Source organism: Heliangelus exortis, chromosome 1, assembly GCF_036169615.1.
Source record: "Heliangelus exortis chromosome 1, bHelExo1.hap1, whole genome shotgun sequence".
NCBI lineage: Eukaryota > Metazoa > Chordata > Aves > Apodiformes > Trochilidae > Heliangelus > Heliangelus exortis.
Window position 1 is genome coordinate 91,746,032 of NC_092422.1, and position 22,334 is coordinate 91,768,365.

General features: G+C 38.0%; 1 protein-coding gene across 2 annotated transcripts; it reads right to left on the reverse strand.

Annotated features, from left to right (window-relative positions):
• Positions 1-498: 498 nt before the first annotated feature.
• On the reverse strand, positions 499-22,116 carry IFNAR1 (interferon alpha and beta receptor subunit 1). Of its 2 annotated transcripts, none has more exons than XM_071754152.1 (11): positions 21,978-22,116; positions 15,270-15,390; positions 13,559-13,752; positions 12,711-12,868; positions 11,499-11,646; positions 10,627-10,741; positions 9,640-9,842; positions 8,462-8,616; positions 7,467-7,620; positions 4,696-4,850; positions 499-2,363 (listed from the first exon to the last, which is right to left on the reverse strand). In XM_071754152.1, the coding sequence occupies exons 1-11, from the start codon at positions 22,045-22,047 to the stop codon at positions 2,145-2,147; spliced, it is 1,692 nt and encodes a 563-aa protein (XP_071610253.1). In that variant the 5' UTR covers positions 22,048-22,116; the 3' UTR covers positions 499-2,144. The 2 variants fall into 2 exon arrangements, with proteins under 2 accessions (XP_071610253.1, XP_071610260.1); XM_071754159.1 differs by having other exon boundaries at positions 822-2,363; positions 4,696-4,823.
• Positions 22,117-22,334: the final 218 nt, after the last annotated feature.

The following is a 22,334-nucleotide window of genomic DNA, read 5'->3' on the forward strand; positions in this document are numbered from 1 at the left end:
GGGGGAGGAGAACCTCTCTTGACCTACTAACCACCCCCCTTCTAATGCACCCCAGGATGCACTCCATTGGCCTTCTTGGCCACAAGGGCACATTGCAGGCTCATGGCTCCTTTCCTCAGTTTAGCTGTGAGGATGCTATGGGACATGGTGTCAAATGCTTTACTGAAATCAAGATAAACCACATCCACTGCACTACCATCATCTATGCACCTGGTTATGCCCTCATAAAAGGCTATCAGGGTGGTAGAACATGACTACCTGTTGGTAAAATAATGCTGAGTGCTCCTAATGAGCCCCTTGTCTGTCATATGCCTAGAGACAGTACTGAGAATAAATTGTTCCATCACCTTTCCAGGTGTGGAATTGAGGCTGACTGGTCTTATAGGAAAAACTGACTGAAACTGAAGTTGTCCAGGAGGAAAAGGACATCCAGAAGGTATGCTATAGCATAAATCACTGTAAGGAACCATTGTGTAAACAAGTTGCGTACTTAAGCAAACAGATAACATAACACCACCTTTTTTTAAAGTATGTCACAAGAATTCCCAAACAGAAGCTACTTACCAAAGACCACCATGATTGGTTTGCTCACATCCAGCATTCTCATTTTAAGCCCTGATTCAGAATATAAATTATTACTTTCTGTTTTGTCTACATCACGCAACTTTCCCAACGCAAGCTCTAATTAAATGTATAGATTATATTCTTTACATTGGTTCTTTCCAGAAGATCAGTAACTGAAGACTCATGGGACTTTCTATGTATCTATGCTGTAGCTTCAATGTCCCTACATCAAAAACACACAAAACCAAGAAAGTGGTAAGAAAATGTGCAAAATGTATTATGTTCTTCAAGGAAGACAAGGATATAAAATTTATAAAATTAGATCACATCTTCAAAATAAAAAAGATAATTCAATATAAACAGTAATACTTGCTTGTTACAATCAACAACAGCCTGTAAATTTGTAAAAAATAAACTGCTTTAAAAAATTACTTCACAAGAAAGTGTTATGCAAATTGAAACACTATTGCAGCATATCCTTACAATTTGTACAAAGAAAAGTCTGTTGGCAAAGTGAGAATAAGTTGAAAAACTTTCATGACAAGCATCCTCACCATTCTGTTAAAAGGCATTTTCTAAATCCAGTGTGGGTCCTTCTAATAACAGAAGTTTCCTCCTTGCTAAAAGAGGCTCACATTTCTAAATACAATTCAATTAGAAGTAAATAGTTTACTTTCTGGTCCTGCAGCCACAGGGAAAAAAAATTAATCAAGAATATGCCTCTTAAGTTGCCTTGTCATTTAAAGTAACAGTGTTTGTTAATTTCTTCTTGCAGTGTACTTCTTGCTTGGACATTTGTGTTTGTGCAGTGAAAAACAACTGGACCCAAGCTCTATTTACACAGAGATTCCACACTGAAATCTTCCTGTAAAGTGAATTGAACCTCCTTCCTGCCATATTTGCCCAGATGAGCACCCTGATGCAGGGAAACATACCTGAACAAGCCAGTGGGCACAGAGGGCATCCTGTAGCCATGGCTACAAGGACTTCTACAAGGAGGCTCAGAGAAGCCACCCCACTGCAGCTGCCATTGATTTCTGCATCTTTTACTCTAGACCTGCTGAGCCAAAAAACACTGCCCCGAAAAGGGTGAGGAAGGGAATGTCAGAAAACTTCTTAAAATTGTATCCAGCATCAATTTCCCTCTGCCTTTGTAAACATCTTAACATCAGAATTTACAGCTTCTGTGACAGTACACACTGGCATTAAAAACACCCCCCCTAAGATACTGAGAAACTCTGCCTGTGCAGCAGAATAGGCTTTCACAGAGGGTATCAGGTTCAAGCACATAAAGCATACAAAACTGCTCTTCTTTATGCAGGTGGTATTATTTTCATCATATAACGAAACGTCAGTCAAAATGGTATAAGGTACAAGGAGTCCATTGTGTTTTAACTTCAGTCAGCTTGTAGCAGAGAAGGCATATAACTTCTCACTTAGAAAGTGCAGATTTCAAAACCTGAAGACAAAGATTCCCAAGTCCCACTGTCTTCCTCAGGCTGTGACTTCCATAATAAAAAAGGTTAAGCGTCTATTACGCTGCCAGTCCCACTTATGAATTTTCTTAGAAGTTGCACTGTTTATTTTTCTAGTGATTCTTCTGACCCTTTGTCCCCTGAAGTATTGTCATCATTAGAATAATTTCCTGAATCTCGACTGCTCTGTTTAGAAGGTTTGTGGTCTTTAAAATCAATTTGATTTGCTTCTTCTATGATGACAATGTCAATTACAGAAAAATTTTCAGTTGCCTCTTCTTTAGTTGACAGATAAGGATCACTTAGGAGCTGTCTCCCAAAACCCTGCAAAAAGGAAAGCAGAAAAGAAAGAGATGAACGTTCATACAGAACACTTAAATAATGATTCCACAACACCACAGCTGTACAAATCTGGCTTATCATATTCAGTAGCATCAAGAGGTTTTCTACCTCTTATATGCCTTTTGTTTCCTTAAGTTCACAAACTGAAAGTTTGATGATGATCAGTTACATTCATACCATCAAACACTAAAGAATGATTCTAACAATTTTAATTTGTTGGCTATGCTTATAGTCAGCAATCATCTATCTAAGCACAGTATTTCATTGATTATAGCCTTATGAGGCCACACAAAACCAAAGGAAAATCCTGATTTGTAACATTTACAAAGATCATGGTTCCACAGGAACGACAGGCATGTGTTTGCAAACCTACAAATGATTACCAGTTATAAACCAAAGTCTGAAACAAGAAAACAAGCTGCTGCAGCAGAATACCAAGCCTTATGCAGGTCTCAGCACTGCACTTCTGTCTATCCTACATGCTTTAAATCTACTTATTCCCTGAAGTGGTCATTTATATCAAATCCATCATAAAAGCTTCTAGATCAGAGTCACACAATGCCAGGTTGAAAGTGACCTCAAGGATCATTTGGTCCAACCTTTCTAGGTAGGAACACAGTTTAGAAGAGATGGCCCAGCACCCTGTCAAGCTGAGTCCTAGAAGTGGCCAGTGTTGGGGAATCCACCACTTCCCTGGGAAGATTATTCCAATGTCCAACTGTTTTTGTAGTGAAAAGTTTTCTTTTGATGTCCAATAGGAATCTCCCCAGAAGTAACTTGCATCCATTACCCCTCATCTTTTCCATGTGATTCCTTGTAAAAAGGGAGTCTCCATCTTCTAGGTAGCCACCTTCTAAGTAGTAGAACATATCAATAAGGTCTCCCCTAAGCCTTCTTTTCTCCAGGTTGAACCAACCCAGTTCTCTTAGCATTTCCTCACAGGGCAAGCTTCTCTGCCCTTTGATCATCTTTGTGGCCCTTCTCTGGACCCTCCCAGACTGTTGCCATCTTTTTAGGATAGTGGGGACCAGAACTGCACACAGTGTTCCAGGTGTGGCCTGACAAGTGCTGAGCAGAGTAGGACAATGAGTTCTGGTCATGCTGGTGATGCTCTTGTTGACACAACCCAACAGCATCTTGTTGACTTTCTTGGCTGCTGCAGCTCACTGTTCACTCATTGAGCTTGTGGCCCACCAGGTCCCTTTTCACAGAATCACAAGATGTCAGGTTGGAAGGGACCTCAAGGATCATCTGGTCCAACCCTTCTAATATTATTGTTCAAATGATATGATATTTTCACTGAGCTACTTCCCCAGCCAGGTGGATCCCAGTCTGTGCTGCACTTCTGGGATATGGTTTTGCAGATGCAAGGCCTTACACTTGTCCCTGTTGCACTGTGTAAGGTTCTTATTAGCCCACTCTTCCAGCCTGTCCAGGTCTTCCTGGAAGGCAGCTGTCCTTCTGCTGTGTCTACTTCCCCACTCAGTTTGGTGTCATCTCTGAACTTCCTCAGGGTGCACTTGATGCCAACATACAGATCACTTCTGAAGATATTAACCAGCATTGGGCCCAACATGCATTAATTATGTTATCAGTCAGAAAACTTTGCATACTACATATCCTAGGACCTTCAGTGACAAGGTGACACACATTAAGAAGGCCATATACTGCTCAACATTGAAGTTATGAGAGGCACAAAAGAAATTTGCACACACAAAAGCAGTTCTTGCTACAATTCAGAACATACCTACCCTGAAGTGTTCCCCTGTTCATTCCAGAGCAAGATGCCTACAAAGTACTATCTGTTCCAAACTCCCCTGGAAATTTGATGTAATTTGCCTTTTTACACACCATCCAGGTCACTTGGTCACAAAACACTAGAAGCACTTGCTGCCTGCTACACTAAAGTTTCCTCCTAAAGACTAAGCTCGCATTTTTACCTTCTCTGAGTTTTAAAGGATGGCAAAAAGGCTAGAGTATGCTCTTCCAGATAACATGATGGGAAAACACTTCTTGTCTCACACAGCAGGACAAAAGCACATTATCACACTGGGTAGGCATGCACTCCCTCTGGAATGAAGGAACACTGGCAATATTTTTGCACAGATGAAAGAAGAAAGTTAATTTTTTGCTAATTGCTGAGTCACAGGAATCAATCCTACTCCTTTTCTCCATGGGAACTGATGTACTTCACTAAAAACTGTACAAGTTATCCTGGCATATCCACAATTTTTCATAATATTTTCTATTAATTTTTCTAAAAATACATGTAAAAATACATTAATGAATGAGAAAAAAAAAGGTCTCATCTTACCTCTATGTTCAAAGGAGGCTGGCATGATGGAAAGAATACGTATTTAATTTTATTGTAGACTTGATACACGGCAAAACTGAACAGCGCAGCCACACCCAAGACAACGACCAAGGCAGTTACAAATGTTGCTAAAATAATCACAGGTAAAATTTTTCCTAAAAATGTGATTAAAAACATTTTGGTTCCATATTAATAAAGATTAATGAACAGATCATCTGCAAATCTGATTCAGTATTTATCATAAAATTTCACATTTTTGCAATAATACACTCAGCCATGATGACCGTTACAATAACAATGCCATTCCAAACTCTTAGATAATTTTACTAAAAACAGAAAAAAAAATACTGAATATAAGAACACAGGCCTTTGCAGACAGGATCAAAAAAAAGATCCAGCTATTTTCAGTAATATGTTACTATTGACAGCAGGACAAAAAGGCTGCACACAGACAGCTACCATGAAGTACCTGATGCATATAAATCTACTGCACTATGGGCTGTGTACAGGGTCTAACCCCAAGGAATGTAACATGCAATGTAACAGCATGAGCTCTCTCCTTTAAAAAGGCAGAGATACCTTAGTAAGAATTCCACATGGGGCATGGAGTAAGAATGGGCAATTACTAAAGTTGGGCCATGGTTATTTAGCCAGGAAATTATTAAGAGTGCCTAGAATGGCAGGGTCTTCAGGGGCCCAAGACCATCCAGATGGTTTCTTAGATGTGAGAATAACACAAATTGTAAGGCTCAGATGACTACAACACAGCCAACAGAGAGAATAAGGATCTTTCCTGGAGCAGCTATTCCTTTCATATGCTTATTTAAGAAGAAACCCATCCTACGGTTATTCCAAGTATTGGAACAGCACAAAATTTTTCTATGTCAGTACAGAAAAGCAAGATAAATTTCACTTCAGTGCTCAAACATGGTGTCATCAACTTGATGACACCAAGCTGAGTGGTGTAGTTAATTCACTTGAGGGAGGGGATGCTATCCAGAGGGACTCTGACAGGCTTGAGGAGTGGAGCCATGCAAACATCATGAAGTTCAACAAAGCCAGGCACGAAGTCCTGCACCTAAGACAATCCCCAGTATCAGCACAACTGGGAGATGAACACATTAAAAACAGCTGCATTGAGAAGGACTTGAGAACACTGGCAGATGAAAAACTGAACATGAGCCAGCAATATGCACTTACAGCACAAAACACCAACCACATCCTGGGCTGCATAAAAAGAAGTGGCCAGCTGGTCTAAGAAGGTGATTCTCCCCTTTACTCCACTCTTGTGGGACCCCACCTGGAATACTGTGTGCAGTTCTGAGGTCCCCAGCACAAGACAGAGTTGGACCTGCTAGGGCAGGTCCAGAGGAGGGCCACAAAAATGGTGAGAGGGTTAAAATGCCTCTCCTAAGAAGAAAGGCTGATAGAGTTGGGGTTGTTCAGTTTTGAGAAATAACTGCAGGAAATATAATAACAGCCTTTCAATATAGAAAAGGGACTTATGAGAAAGACAGAGACAGTTTTTACCTAAGTCTCTAGTGACAGGACAAGGGGCAACAGTTTTAAACTGACAGAGGGTAGGTACAGATAGGACATAAGGAATTACTTCCATATTATGAGGGTAGTGGGACACTGGCACACCAGAGATGTGGATGCCCTCTCCCTAGAAATGTTCAAGGACAGGTTGGATGGAGATTTGAGCAGCCTGCTCTAGTGGCAGATGTCCCTGCCCATGGCAGGGAGGTAAGACTAGTGAGCAGGTCCGTTCCAACCCAAACCATTCCATGAGCCTATGGCCCTGCATTAACCCTGGAAACGTGGAAAATCATCTAACAGGCTAGGTTGAGTTCCAGAATTTAAGGTTGTAACCTATTGGGAGAAGGAGTTTACATGACAGAAGCCAGCTTTTGATAGTAAAATCCTGTAGCCAAATAAACCTTCTATCTGTACAGTCATAAGCTGCTCAGTGCTTAAGTTCAAGAGTTGCACAAACTTCCTTCTCTCCTCCCTTCTCTTTTGCAACATAACTCTCTGTCACTATGTCTTAACAAGAAAACTGAAGGGAGTCTGAACGTAATAAGGGAGATACTTTAAAAATAATCAAGATGAGACAATCAGGTCTTTTTTTAACTCTATTTCCAGTTAGTATGAATGATCAAAGAACAAAAGATTTCTACACATAAACATAGGGAAGGCACAGGTCATGATCTGTATCACTGTTTCTCTCAATATAACATCTTGAATGTACCAACTGGTTTCAAACAGACTCACTATAGTAGAAGGATACAGGGCAGATTAACAACCATGAACAATTTTTCTAATGTTACAGCCAATTATAGAAGATAACTGGCCAAATTAAAGTCAACAGATAACTTGTTCTTATGAGTAAGTGCAACCCATCCACAGATGGCTTCTCATTTTGCCAAAAAGGTGAGCTTTCGCTCTAATGAGTCTGATTATTTGTCTTCTCACACTTTATCAAAAGATTTAAAAACAATAATTCATAGAAGAAATAATTCAAGAATAAATAATTTCTAAGTTGTGTCATGTAGCTTTGATCACATCAGAACTGAAGCAGTTTATTAGTTTACCTACAGGAGAGGACATGGAGCAGAAAAGTGACAGATTGCTGATATGGATCTCTGCCTCACTATGTGCTAATTCTGCACAGACATTAAGTCATGCTACAAACATTTTTTTTAAACTAGTGAGACCTGCAAAGGCCTGTTTTACTTCCAGAGGTGTAACAATTGCCAAGCTTTGCCTACCTCTAGGTGTTTTGATGCATTTCTCTTCGCTGAAAGGACTGCTTTTGTTGTAAGCTTCTGAGCGTGCTTGTACTTTTACACAGTACAAAGTTGAGGGTGTTAGATCAGAGACTGTCCCTATGGTCTGTTTTATTGCTTTCATTTTTATTCCTTCCTAAAAAAGAAATATTGCAAGAATAAGATGGACAGAAATAGTACAACAGTCACAGATTTTTTTTTTTTGGGCCCTGTGGAAGAAGTAGATCTTCAGAAGTTAAGCAGTAGTTCTTAAGAAGTTAGACACCATTCTACACTTGGATTAAATAAAAGAAACCACACAACTCCCTCCTAAACAAGTACATTCAGGAAGAACTCGATGGCAAGAATATCAGCTTTCAGCTGATATTTTACTGTTCAAAGCTGAGCGCAAAATGAAACTTCTTCCTGTTGCAGTTTGTTTCCTTCTCCCACACATACACATTTCCACATACACATTTATTGATTACTGTAACTGTTTTACTAAGAAGCACTTAAATAACATGGAATGATACATTAAAATGTGAACTAAAAGCACGAAGGCTATATTGTTTTATGATACATATAACTATAAAACTAAATATAAAAAGAAAAAAATTGAGAGGTTAGAAGCTACATTAATTAAGACTGTGCACAATCACGTCATAAAAAAGATGGCCTCATAAGAAGCCTACAGCCTCTATTCAAAAGTAAGACATTTAGCAGCCTGTTCAAAACTTGGTGCAACTCTGCAAATCATTACACATAGCCACATCAATGGAAAAAGATTAGTCTCAATAGGTTTGTGATAAAATTTGTCTTGACAAGATTAAAAAAATAAAAATCTTTCAGAGGAAAGAAGAAAAGTGAAAGAAATTGGCTGCATGATTGATACACCATATATGTGCCTCTTTTGACAATAAGCTTGGGAAGAATTCAAGCTCAGTATTTAAGTCATAACAAATTTTATGTACCATTCTTAGTATTTAACTAATTCATACCTCATCATTTGATGAATTCTTCCAATACAGAAGTTGGTAAGACAAGCTATAATGGTCCCTCATGACTTCACCCTCAGATCCTCCAGGAGGAAAAATCTGGATATGGAGCAAATTATGACTGATGTCCACCTTTACACCAGGAGGGCCAATTTCATCTTACAACATTCGAAAAAAAAAAAAAAAGCATTAAATACTGTAATTTTAATTTATGACAATTTTTGAGAAGCAAATACTAAAAAGTTTAACAGCTTTATTCAGAATCTTGACACTTAAGAAATACTTTGATCATTTTCTCTTTCCACATTCAAATATTGTTTCTGCAAGTTTCAGTCAGGTAAAACACACAGATGTTGATATTAACCCTGTGTAAGTCAAAGAGAAATTACTGAACACTTCTTAACTTAATCAGGATATGGGCCCTCTTTTTCACATGTAGCTTCTTTCAGTTATAGAACAGTTGAAAAGTAAAAGCATCACGGGTTTTGTTTAATTATTTACCTAGGTCATTGTTATCTTAATAAAGAATTATCTAATTAACAACAGCTTGAGCAAGAAAGAGTTGATATATAGAATTGATTCCATCTTCAATATGGAAAGCAATGGAATATAACCCTATATATCAGATAAACATTTCTTGACATTCATGATTGATTGATTTTTAAAGTCAAACATTTTAGTGAGGTCACATTTCTTAACAAAATAATAAAAAGTAAAACAAAGATTAAAATTACTATAATTTCACTTTGTTGAGTGTTACACATTTTTTACTTAAATGTCACTATCATTTAAGACTGCTTTTTCATTAAGCTCTTTAGGGTTGTATGTCAATGGTGCAAATCTGTTTCAGCACAAAATTCAGGGGTACACAAATACCATTTTTAGTACAATCTCACACAGTAATTACTGTAGTGTACAGAGATATTACAAAATGCCATATAATGCTTTGTGGTTTCATTTCATAAAGCAAATTATATGAGTCTAGCAAAACAGTGGCTGTGCTGAATAGAAAACCATGGAAAAGCTCCAGTTTAACTTGATGACACCAGGATTCTCCACACGGTTTCTGTAAGGGAACTACATATTCAGCTTCATTATTCTAGCAAGTTTCTTCTTGCAAATAAAATCATTAGATACAGTCTTGTCGAGAAATGAAAATATAAGAAAACACAATTGCTTACTTGTTATCAGAGGATCTACTTTTACTTCATTAGACAAACATGACTTATTATATTCATTCGTGGCCTGCACACGGAGATAATAAAATCCAGAAATAGTTGTGATGATAGATGAGAAATTGCATTGTGTATTAGTGATGTTTTCACATCCAGGTACATTGAGCCACTTCCCTGAGTAATCATCATGAAGTTTCTTTAGATAGCCACTGCAAGAGATATTTTAATAGTTTTTGATGTGAGGTCCTTCAGCTCAAAAAAACCCAAATCACGTTCACTTGTGCTACATAGGGCATTTTTTATCTTTAGAAGAACGGGCTTCTTAGAAGTTTCTCATATTTATTATACCATTTTTTCATTTCTAACTGAAACAGTGAGGCTAACTGGATGAGGTGCTTTAACCAAGCCTCAGTAGAAGACTTATACTGTTTTTAAACATTTTAAAATCTAAATTAAGATTTTGCATACAGCTCCATTAAGTCAGTTATTTTTCTTCTGTGTCAAAGGAATTTTAAAAGAATGTTAAGAAAAAGAATATTATACGCTGGCCACAATATTTGTGTGATAACTAGATATTCATACACAGGTTTACAGACATGATAGGTTTTTTCCATGTTGGGATCTCACCAGAAGTAATCAATTATGTTGACAACTCAAACCTTGAACACCTGCATTTTTGCTCACTTCTAGTCATCTAGTTTCTTCATATTCAAAAAGATACAAAGCAATGCAAAATTTGCATCCTATAAAAAATTTACTTAGCATTTATTTAGCAGTCTCTAGCATCCTGAAATTCTAGAATATTAGTTTAGGTGCACTCCTTTTAAAAGTTACACTGTGTTCAGAAGTGGAACCCAATGTTTCAATGAATACATTAAGCTATTTTTACTAAGTATATCACTTTCATTTCTAATAACTACTTGTAAATACAATTACTAGCATTCAGAATGACATAACCTGTTTAAACAACAGAATGGAAATTGTTTAACTCACATTAGATACTGTACATTGTAGGTCACATGCTGTTTATATTGATTGTTCCAATGCAGATGAAATTTCATATTCAAAGCAAGAACATTCACATCTGTTGCACAGAATAGGTCATTCACTGCTCAAAATGAAAAAAAAAGGAAAGCCATAGTTACTGAAAAGCTTTATAATATGTATGGCACTAACGCACTGAATGGATATTTCTCATGTAAATGGTCATGGTACATTTTCAATAATTAAAAAAGCTATTGTCTGTTTGCATTATAGAGACGACAAATCAAAGTCTGTGATCTGTGATATTCAGTCTATTAGCCCTTTAGCAAAGCTACCAGTTAAAACTAAATCCAGAAAGACTTAAATAAAGAAATTATGAGATTAGTACAAATAAACTGGTTCACGAATAACTCAAGGAGAAAAATATGTAAAATTATATATAAAGTAATATTGATGTACTATTCATCCAATCTAATGTTTGACTTTTTGAATTTCCACGCTGATTTTTTTTCCTGAAACCAACATTTTAAACTACTTAAAATGACACCTGAACAGCACTCAAATGAATCTAAATTTAGACACACAAAAACTAGGGAAAACTGACACTAAGCCATTCTTCAGAATTTGTAGTAATTTCACCAAGGCTTGCATAAAACCAGTATTTTTCAAGCCTACCTCAACTTCTTATTAACTTAGCCAAATGTACAAAAGGCTTTTGTTTTGCCTACATACACATCCCTTTTGTCCTGATTCAAAGTTACAAATTCCAAAATATCCAGTCCAAAGTAAGGGACAGATTTTTTTTTTCCCAACAGTTAAAAATTAAGTAATCTTAATTAATTACTTAAGTAATTTTAAGATAAACCAATTTTACTCTGTACCTTTACGGGTAGTTGTGATGCAACGAATGGGACTGAATAAGCCTTCTTTCAATTCCAAAGGAAGAGTTGCTTGAACTTTCAAACAATAGGTAGTGTATGGTGCAAGGTCATCAATTACAGCATTAGGTAAAATAATTTGACTTCTGAACTGCAAGAAACAATTGCAAACAGCATAATAAGACATCTGTACTTCCTGATGAGCTGATTTTTTAAAGTATGATTTTCCTTCCAGAAGTTTCAGTGCATTTATATAACGTGCCCTCAAAAATGCTAGAACAGGGAATGAAGGACAACATAGGAGCTGAATAAATGCTAAAGGGAAATGTCCAGCTTGGCAACAGGATAGAGAGGATGGGACATTGTGCTCTTTTATGATGTGAAAGCTGGGAGGCACTGCAGCACTGCTCTATGTGATGCACAACTTATCAAACATTCAGGAATACACTCAGAAAGGAAATAAGCACACTTCTGCCCCCCAGTCCATCGGGCAAACCCTCCCTGCCTCACTACCTCCCTGCCTTTGTTTTTTTTCAGTGACTGACATTTGTACATAGCTTGTACTTTAGTGGAAGCTTTTTTTTCCCCTTTGATGTGTAATTATTATGACCAGGTCTTCCAAATGAACACAGATACCTCTTCAATTCTTCAATCAAGCTGGCACTCATTCCCCTAATGGGCTGAAAAAAGACTCTTTCTACCTTGATCTTTACAAACCAGCTACATAGGCTGGGTGAGATACATGTTATGGGTTGGAAACTAGTTCACAACTACATTATTCAGAAGAATCCCTGAAAAAACCCACACCTATAGTATAAAAAAAAAAAAAAAACCTAATTAATGATACAGGACAGTGCACCAAGAGCTGTGCAGTCAAGCTATATGGTGTCAGCAAGATCAAGTGAGCATCATACTAATATAGACTTCCCTAAGTCTATAATGTAAATGCATTGAGAAGTGGCTCCTGCATTTAACAGAAATACAAAGCATTAGTCACAAAATAACTAATAGAACCCCATAGTAAAAAAAAAAACAAAAAAACCCAAACAAAAAAACCAAAACATTCACTCCCAATTTTTAAACAGCTTCGCACCAGTTTCATAATGAAATAATGCAATTTTAGGGCATTAGCCAATCAAAGTACATTTCTGGCAGTCATGTTAAAGTTTAAAAAAAACAAAGGGGAAAAAAAAAAAAAAAAAAGAGTGATCATACCTCTGCATTTGATGAATTTTTCCAGATAACTGCATTATATTTAAAACTTAGATCAGCTAGCCACATTTTCTGGACCTGGTTTGCTTCTGGAGGAGTAATCTTAACTTTTATGGCTCCATTTATGGACTTCAGCAATATTCCTGGGGGGCCAATATGAGCTGCAAATAATAATAAAAAAAATAGTCAAGCATTTGAACATTTAATGAAAAAAACACCAAAAACTTAATTTACGTCAATAAAACCACAGTAGTTGCCTACAGCATCTTTAATTAAATACTTCTGGGGTAATAACAAAACCACAGTAATGCCTAAAGGATCTTAGTTTTCATTAATGTCAGGGAGTATCTAATAGAAATCCAACCAAACACCCGTTGCTACCTGGTTCTAAAAGCAGTAGTGTTAAAATGCAATATTATTAGTGAGTGTTTTCCAGAATCTGCAGTGAGAAATCAATATAAGGTATTTTAACATGCAAGGCAAGAAACCCAGCTTCAACAAATCAGTCTGATACTGAGGGAAGGCTTCAGCACCATAATATAGTGTAACTACTAAGAAGTCAAAAGGTCAGAAAAAAACCTGCTGTAGAGTCCACTGTCAAAAAAGGTTTTTCTGAAATCTAGGAAAATAGAGTGACGAAAAATTCCATCATAAAAAGAACATCACTTAGAATACTTTCCCCTCTTCAGAAAAGGGAGAATGATAACGTTCTATGATTTGCAAATACCTTTTATTACATTAAGGCAGAAAAAACCACTAGCTTCTGCAAGGGAAACCACATGCTTTTTTTCCACAGTAATGTGCTCAAGGACATTTAATTAAATATGTTACAGTATACGTGGAGCTCCTACCTATATAATATGGAATCATTTCAAAAATGCTAGACCATGGAGACACTTCTTCCTTCCTTTCAGCCCTTACACGCACATAATGTGTGTCATAGTATTCAGTTACTGCTGAGGAAAAGTCACATTCCATGCCAGTAACATTTTGACACCCAGGTAACTCCATCCATTCCATTTCATTTGCATGAAAATTTTCAAACCTGTAAGAAAGACAGCCACTCGGAAGTTAAACCAATCCACAATTTAAGTATTGGTATTTTTTTTTCCTTTGAGATTTTTTCCCCCCAGTTATTTAATGCTATTTTATCGCCAGCACCAAAGTTACCAGTGTTATCTACTTAGTTACCCTGGAATTCATATAATCGTTTAATTCACTTATTTAATATATTAATTAATTAGTTTAGCCATATTACCAAAGACTAACTATGAGTCTGATACGTTTTCTTAATTACCACAAACACAGGGAATCAGAAAACCACATCAAAGAACTGTCAAAATCCAGAAACCTTACTGTATTATCTTAGTCTGGCAGTGATTTATAATTCATTGAAATAAATTTAAAAGTCTAGATGGCAAGAAGTGCCATCCAGAATGCCTAAAAAGGGCATAAAAAGGCCACAAAAGCATCCAAAAATACAGTTCCAACATTACCGAGAACTGTAGATTAGGGAAGAAAAACAAAAGAGAAAACTGGAGTTCAGCAATAAGTGTTAGGAAAAAAATCTCTTTACAAAAGCTATTTTTCTTGCAAGTTAACAGCTATTTTTCTTGTGAGTTAACAAAATCCATACCTTATCTAAGAAAAAGGCACTTAATTTAGCAATTAAAAATGTCCTGACAATAGAGGCACAGACTCAGAGTAGTAATGGTTTATCCTTAAATCCTATCTTACATTTCAGATGAGTATCATGTTTTTACAATAAAACTTTTCAAAGCAGTTCTTATCTACACATTGAAGAAGTCAGTGTTGGGGTTTTTAAATAAAATTAAAAATCATACACTAGGAAATCCTAAAATCAAGAACTTCTTAAGTGATTTTTATCTTAAGTATTTTTTAATATTACTTGTCAGGAAAGTGCCACAAAATACCAAATATATATGTATATGTGTGTATAAGTACTGGTATGTGAAACAATTGAAGAAAATCAAGTAAACATTTAATAACAAAAATTAAGTTGTTTAATCTGGTGTTTAGAATTTGCAGATGAGAATTCATACACATGGATGCTGGATTCATACACATGGAAAAATTATTAAAAAGCTACACTGAAAATTCTCTCAAATTCTGTGTGTCACAATGTGGTTACGATGTAGCTTAATTAAGAACAAACAAACAAAAACCAAAAATCAAAACAAAACCAAAACAGAGAAGAAATACCTCCAAATACTACATTTCTAAGTGTACCAGTTGATCTTCCCAAAGAACCACCCTAGTATTAAGTATAACTGCCAGTGTGTTGTGTACTTATAACACATTGCTGACATGGAAGAATATAGTTTTATATATGATTTAGATACACAAAGAAAAATACTAGGATTCCACTTTATTTCAAGACTTACCTTCCCTGGCTTCTACTTTCTGGATTTCAAGAAATCTCCAGAAGTTTTACATGCTTAGTCTCTAGAAGTTTACATATCAAGAAGCACAGTAATTAATATGCTTTTCTACACAAGTAAGTGTCAGGCATTTCTGGCTCAGAATAAAGTTACTGCTTACCACCAGTATTCTGCAGAAAATGTCACATCAGTATCATTACCCGTGTAGTTCCACCTTAAAGTGAAGTTTGTATTTACAGCATAGACCTGAATATCCTGGGGAATTTTCAGATTAGTTCGACCTATAAGAAAGTAACAGAAAGGTATGTAAAGTCTAGGATAAATCATTTGTACATAAGTTAAGACTAATTTGCTTTTATTAAAAAAGAGGCAGAGCATCATTATGAAATTAAATAACAATAAGCATAAAAGTGCAGAAAACCCCACACCCCTTTAAAAGGAAATATAATGTGGCAACATTGAAGGCCTTTGTACACTGTCACAGATTGATTATCAGCAGTCTGAACGCATATAAACCACTATTGTATTGGTTGGATACAACACCTGAATATCATCTGTAAAGTGCTGGGGATTGACCTGGTGCTGTTATTTCAGAAAAGACTGAGCACAGCGGACATGTTTTATATCATGTGTTACTGTCATGAATTCAAAAAATGGAAAATAACTCCCGAAAGCACAAAACTTGAAAGGAAAATAATTCAATAAAACCTCATGGATCCCACTACAGAACTTATTTCCACAATGCCTTAATTTGTTACTCTTCTAAGCTGACAGGCTGAGATAAGCCCAGAGAATACCAAACTACATTTGCTCATCAGAAAACAACAAAGCAAAGGAAATAACTTTTTCCAAATTGTTATCCAACAGATGGCTACAATTCAGCCAAAAAGCTTACAATAACAAAGACAGCTAGATTTTGGCAAGTAATAGCTATTTTAGGTGCTTATGTCCCTTCACAAAGAAAATACTCACTTCATGGGAGAATATTATTTGCACTTTATTCAAGAGCGTTTGCATTAATTTAGGAAGAAAAAAAAAAAAAAAAAAAAAAAAAAATAAAAAAAAGAGGAACAAAAAAGTTCCACCAGCTTTTAATAATAATTTAAAAACCTCAACAAAACAAAAAGAAAAACAAATCTCACAACTCTGCTAGTACCACAGAAAGTATAAGCCTGTCAGAGCCATCCTCAAACAAACAAAAGTAATAATTTGTTTGAAGACTACCACCACTTACGGTGACTGATGGAATGAATGACCTTGCTAAGTAAAGTTTATTGCTTTATGACCCAGTACAAGATCATTTAGGTGTTGTAATACAGCATAACACTTTCCAATTCAGTTCCAAAGAAATATATAGACTGCCACCTTTCATGTCAAAAGCAAAGGGCAGTACTTTTTCCTCTAGATTAATGTATTCGAGTATCTGCAGAGACTTCAAAAAATATCATTCATACAATCTCTGTTCAGATATCTATTTGAAAAAGCTCTTAATAAACACTAAGACAGAAAACCTGTTTCAAACCATCTTTTTGGAATGTAATTCAGTTGCTCACATTTGAAGAGCCTCCTTCCTGTCTTCTCTAGGCAGAGAGTAAGATATAATTCCCTAGCAGCACACATACCAGGCTGAAGAACCTGCTGTGGCAGTCCTAATCAGAAATCTTTACAAAAGGAGATTCCTAAGGTATATTCTTTACCTTGAACAACACAGAACCTTGGAGAAAAGGTAGTATTGGAGAACGTAGTATTAGACAATATAGATAATACAGTGTTAGTTGAGAACTACATTACACCTGGAGAGCTCCAACACAAAAATCACTACTATTTGTTAATACTATTATTTTTGTTTGGCATGGATAGAAAATCTAATATTCACTGCATATCCAGAGTGACTGCATGTTTTCAAATCCTTTTCCTATACATGGCATGAAGCCTTACAGTAAATCTCACTAGACCTTTTCCATATGACATCAGATAGGAAAAAGGAAGTCTGGAAGCAGAAACAAAATTTTTTCAACATTCATGTTCTAAACAGATATGCTTTCTCCCCAAATTACAAAAAAGATGCTGACGTAAGACATCCAACTAATATTTTACATTAGGCCAGCTTTTTCAAAAGCTGGAATATTCTACAACAAATAATCATATCCTCCCTCTGAATACAAACAACACTTGCAAAATACAGCTGTGGATTCTGACACACAGTATTCTAGTCCTGGAAGATGAGCATACACAGTGAATTAGAAGGGATTTATTCCAGAACAGCTTTGGCTAAAGGCCAAAGATCACTACCACAAGTCTCATGTTTGACTATTGTTTTCTCTGATAACTTCCTCATGTGAAGTTCAACAAAGGTGGACTCCATCTTGACATTTACCCTTTTCAAATCATCCTTACAAACTTCTGGAACTAGGCATTAAGAGCTGTTTTGCAGCAGCATGTGACAGCCTTTACAAAACTTTAATAAACAGAAGCATGCTATTCAGAGACATCACCTGCAAAATTAACTTAAAATCCACCAAAGCTTTTTAAGTAATTGTTAACGATTACTCAGGAAAACCTTTGTAGTTTTAAGGAAATTTTTAGAAAGTTGCTCAGTGTTTTGTTCAACAACAATGTGCAAATGTGAGCACTTCACAGAATCACAGAATGCCAGGGTTAGGTAGGAATCTCTGAAGAACATCAAGTCCAACCCCCTGGCCAGAGCAGCACCAAACTAGGGCAGGTCCCTCAGAAATGCAACCACAGACCTTGAAAGTCTCCAGAGAAGGAGCCTCCACAACCTCCATGGGGAGACTGTTCCAGGGCTCTGTAACCCTTACAGTAAAGAAATATTTCCTCAAGTTGAGGTGGAAATTTCTGTGCTCTCTCTTGAATCCACTGCCCCTCATCCTATCACAGGGCACAACTGAGAAGAGGTTGTCCCTTCCTTCTTGATGCCCAGCCCTCATGCATTGATACACATTAACTGGATCCCCTCTCAGTCTCTTCTCCACTTGTGCTCAGGTACACTAAAAATGGAAAACAATTAGTAGTTGATATGGAATTAGGAGAGTAAACTAGAAAACTTTGTCATTCTAGAAATTCTCTATAGACTTCTCTTCAACATCGTGTGCAGCTCTAGAGTGACCACTCAGACACAGACAGCAGAACAGAAAGAGGCAGAGAATGGTGACGAGGACAACCCAAAGCACAGAATTGCTTCAGCCCTGGAAGGAATCAGACTGTGATTCTTCAGCTTGAAAAGGAGACTTAGGAGGGGATAGGACAGGGCTACAGACACCTAATGAGCAGCACGGGGAATGCAAGAGAGGAGAGATTGCTGTCTTTCTAACACAAAGCTGGAAGCATCAAAACAGGCACCGCTCTGCTCTAAGCAAACAAATTTATCTGCTGGTTCACTAAATGCTGAGTGACCCTGTGGAATTCCTTCCCCTAGGACTCTGGGAATCCTCAGCTTTTTCCCAGTTTATAACCTCAAATACAAAGTCTCGATGTTTTTGATTACTGTAAAATTATGAAGTGTAACCATACACTTGCTTTTTTATTCTTTTCTATCCACTATCAACCTCTGCTGTAGGTGAACACTGGACTAGACAGCCTTTTGGTGTCATCTGGTATAAAACCTAGTAGCAGAAAAACTCTGAAAACACCACAACACTACCTCAGTCTTGATTAGGTATTTTTCTCCTTGCCTTGGTCATCAAATTAGATTATTGCTTCAGAAGTATCTCCCAGTCCTGACACACAACCCTGATAATTCCAGCTATCTTCACCCAGAAATCAAATTTCTTATCCAAATACAAATAACTACTTACGAAAGTTTCCAAGTCATACACAATTATGCCCTTTCATGTGTCCCCTCCATCTCCTGTTGCAGGTAAAGAGATATAATCAGAGCAATAACTATAACTTTATACTCCAAGAAAGTATTTTGTTGAAATATATTAATAATAATCACCATGTTTACACTTCTAACCACACACTGATATATCAGAAACACAGAAAGTGAGCTGGAAGAGAAAACTGGAGAAAGCAGGTGGCCAATTCTATGCACATCACCTGATGTTTGCATGGAAAAGTCTTGTGGTTTCCACCACTGTATAATCTATTTTTACAGGCTATGGACAGCAAAGGATTTACAGACTGCAAAACCTGGAGTCTCACCTATATCTCCTCCTAAGCCCATTCAGCCTGTGTACATTTTGCCTGTGGATATTAAAACATGCTGTTCCTTACACTGGACTTTGACATAATCAAAAATTGTTTAGTGTGAGTAAAGATGAAGAGAAAACTCAATGGCAGCAACAATTATTTTAGTTTTTCTTTTAAGCCACATTTTCAAGCTTCCTCAATGACTTCTATTGTTCTTTTTTGTTTTCTCCAAATAGCTGAACTTGCTTGAAACTTCATAAAATCACTATGCTAGCTGAGATTAACAAATTTAAGTCTATCTTATAAGGCACACAAGTAGATTTTTATTCTAATTAGCACTGCTGTGCCCCAATACTTTCAGGGTTTCCTACAGCACAGCACTTAAAGTTCTACACATAAATTACAAGGCACTGTAACAATGCATTTTTTTTTTCCTGGAACTGGTATTTAGACCATCTTTCATCATCCTCTGTTTGCCTAAGTACACGGACCTGCACACACCCTCTATCAATATCACTGCACTTTTTTCTGGAGTATTTTTCCCATTTGTCAGGATATTTCTCAATTCTGCTCCTGCTTTTTAAAAGAGCTTTGAGCTTCTCCCACTCAGCGACATGTGAATTTAAGCTTACACAGTTTTATCATACAGATTATTCACAGGTCCCCCCCTTGATAAATCCTTTTCTCTTGACAGTGAACTATAATAAATTCTCACTAGCTGGAAAAATCAGACTGAAGCAGTTTAACATAGATTATTTTTTTCCAGTAGGAGAGCAGTATACAATATACATTTGAAAGCAATACTAAGCCACAGTACATGCAATTAGAGCTCCTTTACCTACAGTCTTTCAACTTCAGAATAGCAGAAATTTAGGTTGCTCTAACATGGCATTTGTTCTCAATACTAGACATGCACAGGGGACCCACACACTCATCCTTTCACATAATATTCCCTAATTCTAACGTGTTTTATGTTTGTTTCCCTAAATTAATTTCTAAAACCCCTATGAACAGCAATGTGAGAATGAAGGAGTAAACTCAGTAATATTTAATTACCAGAGAAATTTTGTGACTTAACTAGAAACTAGATATGCAAAGTAATATCTAAAAATCAAGACTTTTTTTCTGGTTTACCTTACTAATGCTTATGGCATTTTAAATTAATTTAGGTTTCTTCACCTAAACTATGATGACACTTTGATACTGAGAATAACACTGTAAGCGATTAGATTTTCATGGAAAGAAGAAATAAAGACAAGAAAAGCTTTTAGCACAATTGTCTATCTTCCTTACCTGTCAAACTGCTCTCATAAATAAATATTGCTACTTAATTTATAACACTTTGCTATTTTCAATAAATGATACCCGAAACCAATAGAGATGTAACATTATGGAATAAAAAAAGCCACTGAAGAATAGAAAAAAAGTAGTCTTGGCAAGACAGAAATACACTCCCTCAGGAGACAGTGAAGGGGAATTCCATTAAGAGTACCTAATATCTCGCTGCTTATCGCATGGAGCATGAGGTAGAAGCAATGGAAACTAACTCACAAGGAGAAAAGAAGGCGTCCTATATGTTAGACAGAAAAAAAAGACAACAAAAAACCCACAACAAAAGCAATAACCAAACACAATCAAACACACGCCAAAGCCAACCCGATTGTTACTGGTTCTGTGAGCAGAAAAGTGCGCTAGTGAGCCAGGGACAACTTTTAATGGCAGAGCTTTTACGCGGGAGCAGCAGAGAAGAACTGCTGACTCTGACAAGACAGAAGCCGAGAGGTCATTGCTGTACAGTAACTGGTTCTAACTCTGGAAGCAGTGTATGACACATCAGTCATTTTCTGTAATACGTGTGGGTTAATCACAGTAGCTTCATGCCTCGCAATTCTTACCACGTGGGGCTGACGTGCACAAAAAATTCACCTAAAAACCAACCGGACAAAAGAGAAAGAGATTCCAGAGCTGCCTCTCTCCCCTGAAACTCTACCATAAACACAAAGTGTGGACCCTTGAGCACAGTCTCTCTCTCTCTCTAGGCTTCTTCTGGGCATGCCTTTACCCAAAGCAGCTCAGCCCATGTATTCTCTGCTGCGTATCACCGTGTCCCACAATACCCAAGGAAGGCAATACACAGCTTGCTCGGGCTGTGAAATAGCTCCCCCTTGAAAAAAGGTTTTGTAAAATAACATCTTTTCCGGTCGCTTAAGGATGTAAAGAAGCGGTACAGGCTACTATCCTGCGAGATGAATTCCTTATCCCGCAAATTCCTCTCAAAGTGATTTGTAGTTTACATTCAGGCCCGCCTGAGTCACACAGACCAGCGTGACTCAAAAACATGTTCGCCCCACACTTCAGGCTACAGTCGATACGACTCAAGAAGCTGAGGAGATGAAGCCAGATTCTGGACCCAACAGGAACCGAGCCCCGCCGACCCACACGCGGTCACACCAGCCCTCAGAGTGCCTCTGCATCCCCGCAGCGGACCCCACGCACTCGGCGACCTCCGAACCCCACACCTCCCACCTCACAGCGCGGTAGCCGCCGCAGGACCCAAGCGGGACTGCCTGCGGGCGAACGTCCCGGCAACGGGGCCGGGGAGGTACCGGGGAGGGGCGACTGCCGGGGTCACCTCTGCCGCACCCCGCTTTCCCCTGAGAACCCGCACCGCACCAACCCCCGCGCCGCGCCCTCCCCGCTCACCGGGCCCCACCTGCGCAGGGTAGGGGCAGCGGGACCAGGAGGAGGCAGGTCAGACACACCGCCGTAGCCGCCCACTCCATCCCCGCCGCTCCGCCGTCCCGCCGCAGACCCCGAGCTGCACCGTTACCGGAAGGCTCGGGTGCTGGGTTGGTTGCGCATGCGTTGAAGGGACGGGTGGGAGCCGGGAGGTCCCCGGAGCTGGGAGCGGGGCCAGGCAGGGCCGTCTGGGGAGGGCCCGGGGAGGCGGGGGCGGTTGGTGGCGCGGCCGTCAGGGGCGGCGACGGTGCTGCCGGCAGAAGCGAGAGGCTGCGCTGAGCTGCTTGCACTTCCTCCTGACGAGGTTTTCCTTACGAAACGTTATAGTGGC

Excerpts from the sequence above, each read along its gene's own strand:
- IFNAR1 (XM_071754152.1), bottom strand. The coding sequence starts at position 22,047 with ATGGAGTGGGCGGCTACGGCGGTGTGTCTGACCTGCCTCCTCCTGGTC. Across the intron at positions 7,621-8,461 it reads AGAATTCATCAAATGATGAG|GAAGGAATAAAAATGAAAGC; the intron begins GTATGAATTAGT and ends TTTCTTTTTTAG. Across the intron at positions 2,364-4,695 it reads AGCCTCCTTTGAACATAGAG|GGTTTTGGGAGACAGCTCCT; the intron begins GTAAGATGAGAC and ends TCCTTTTTGCAG.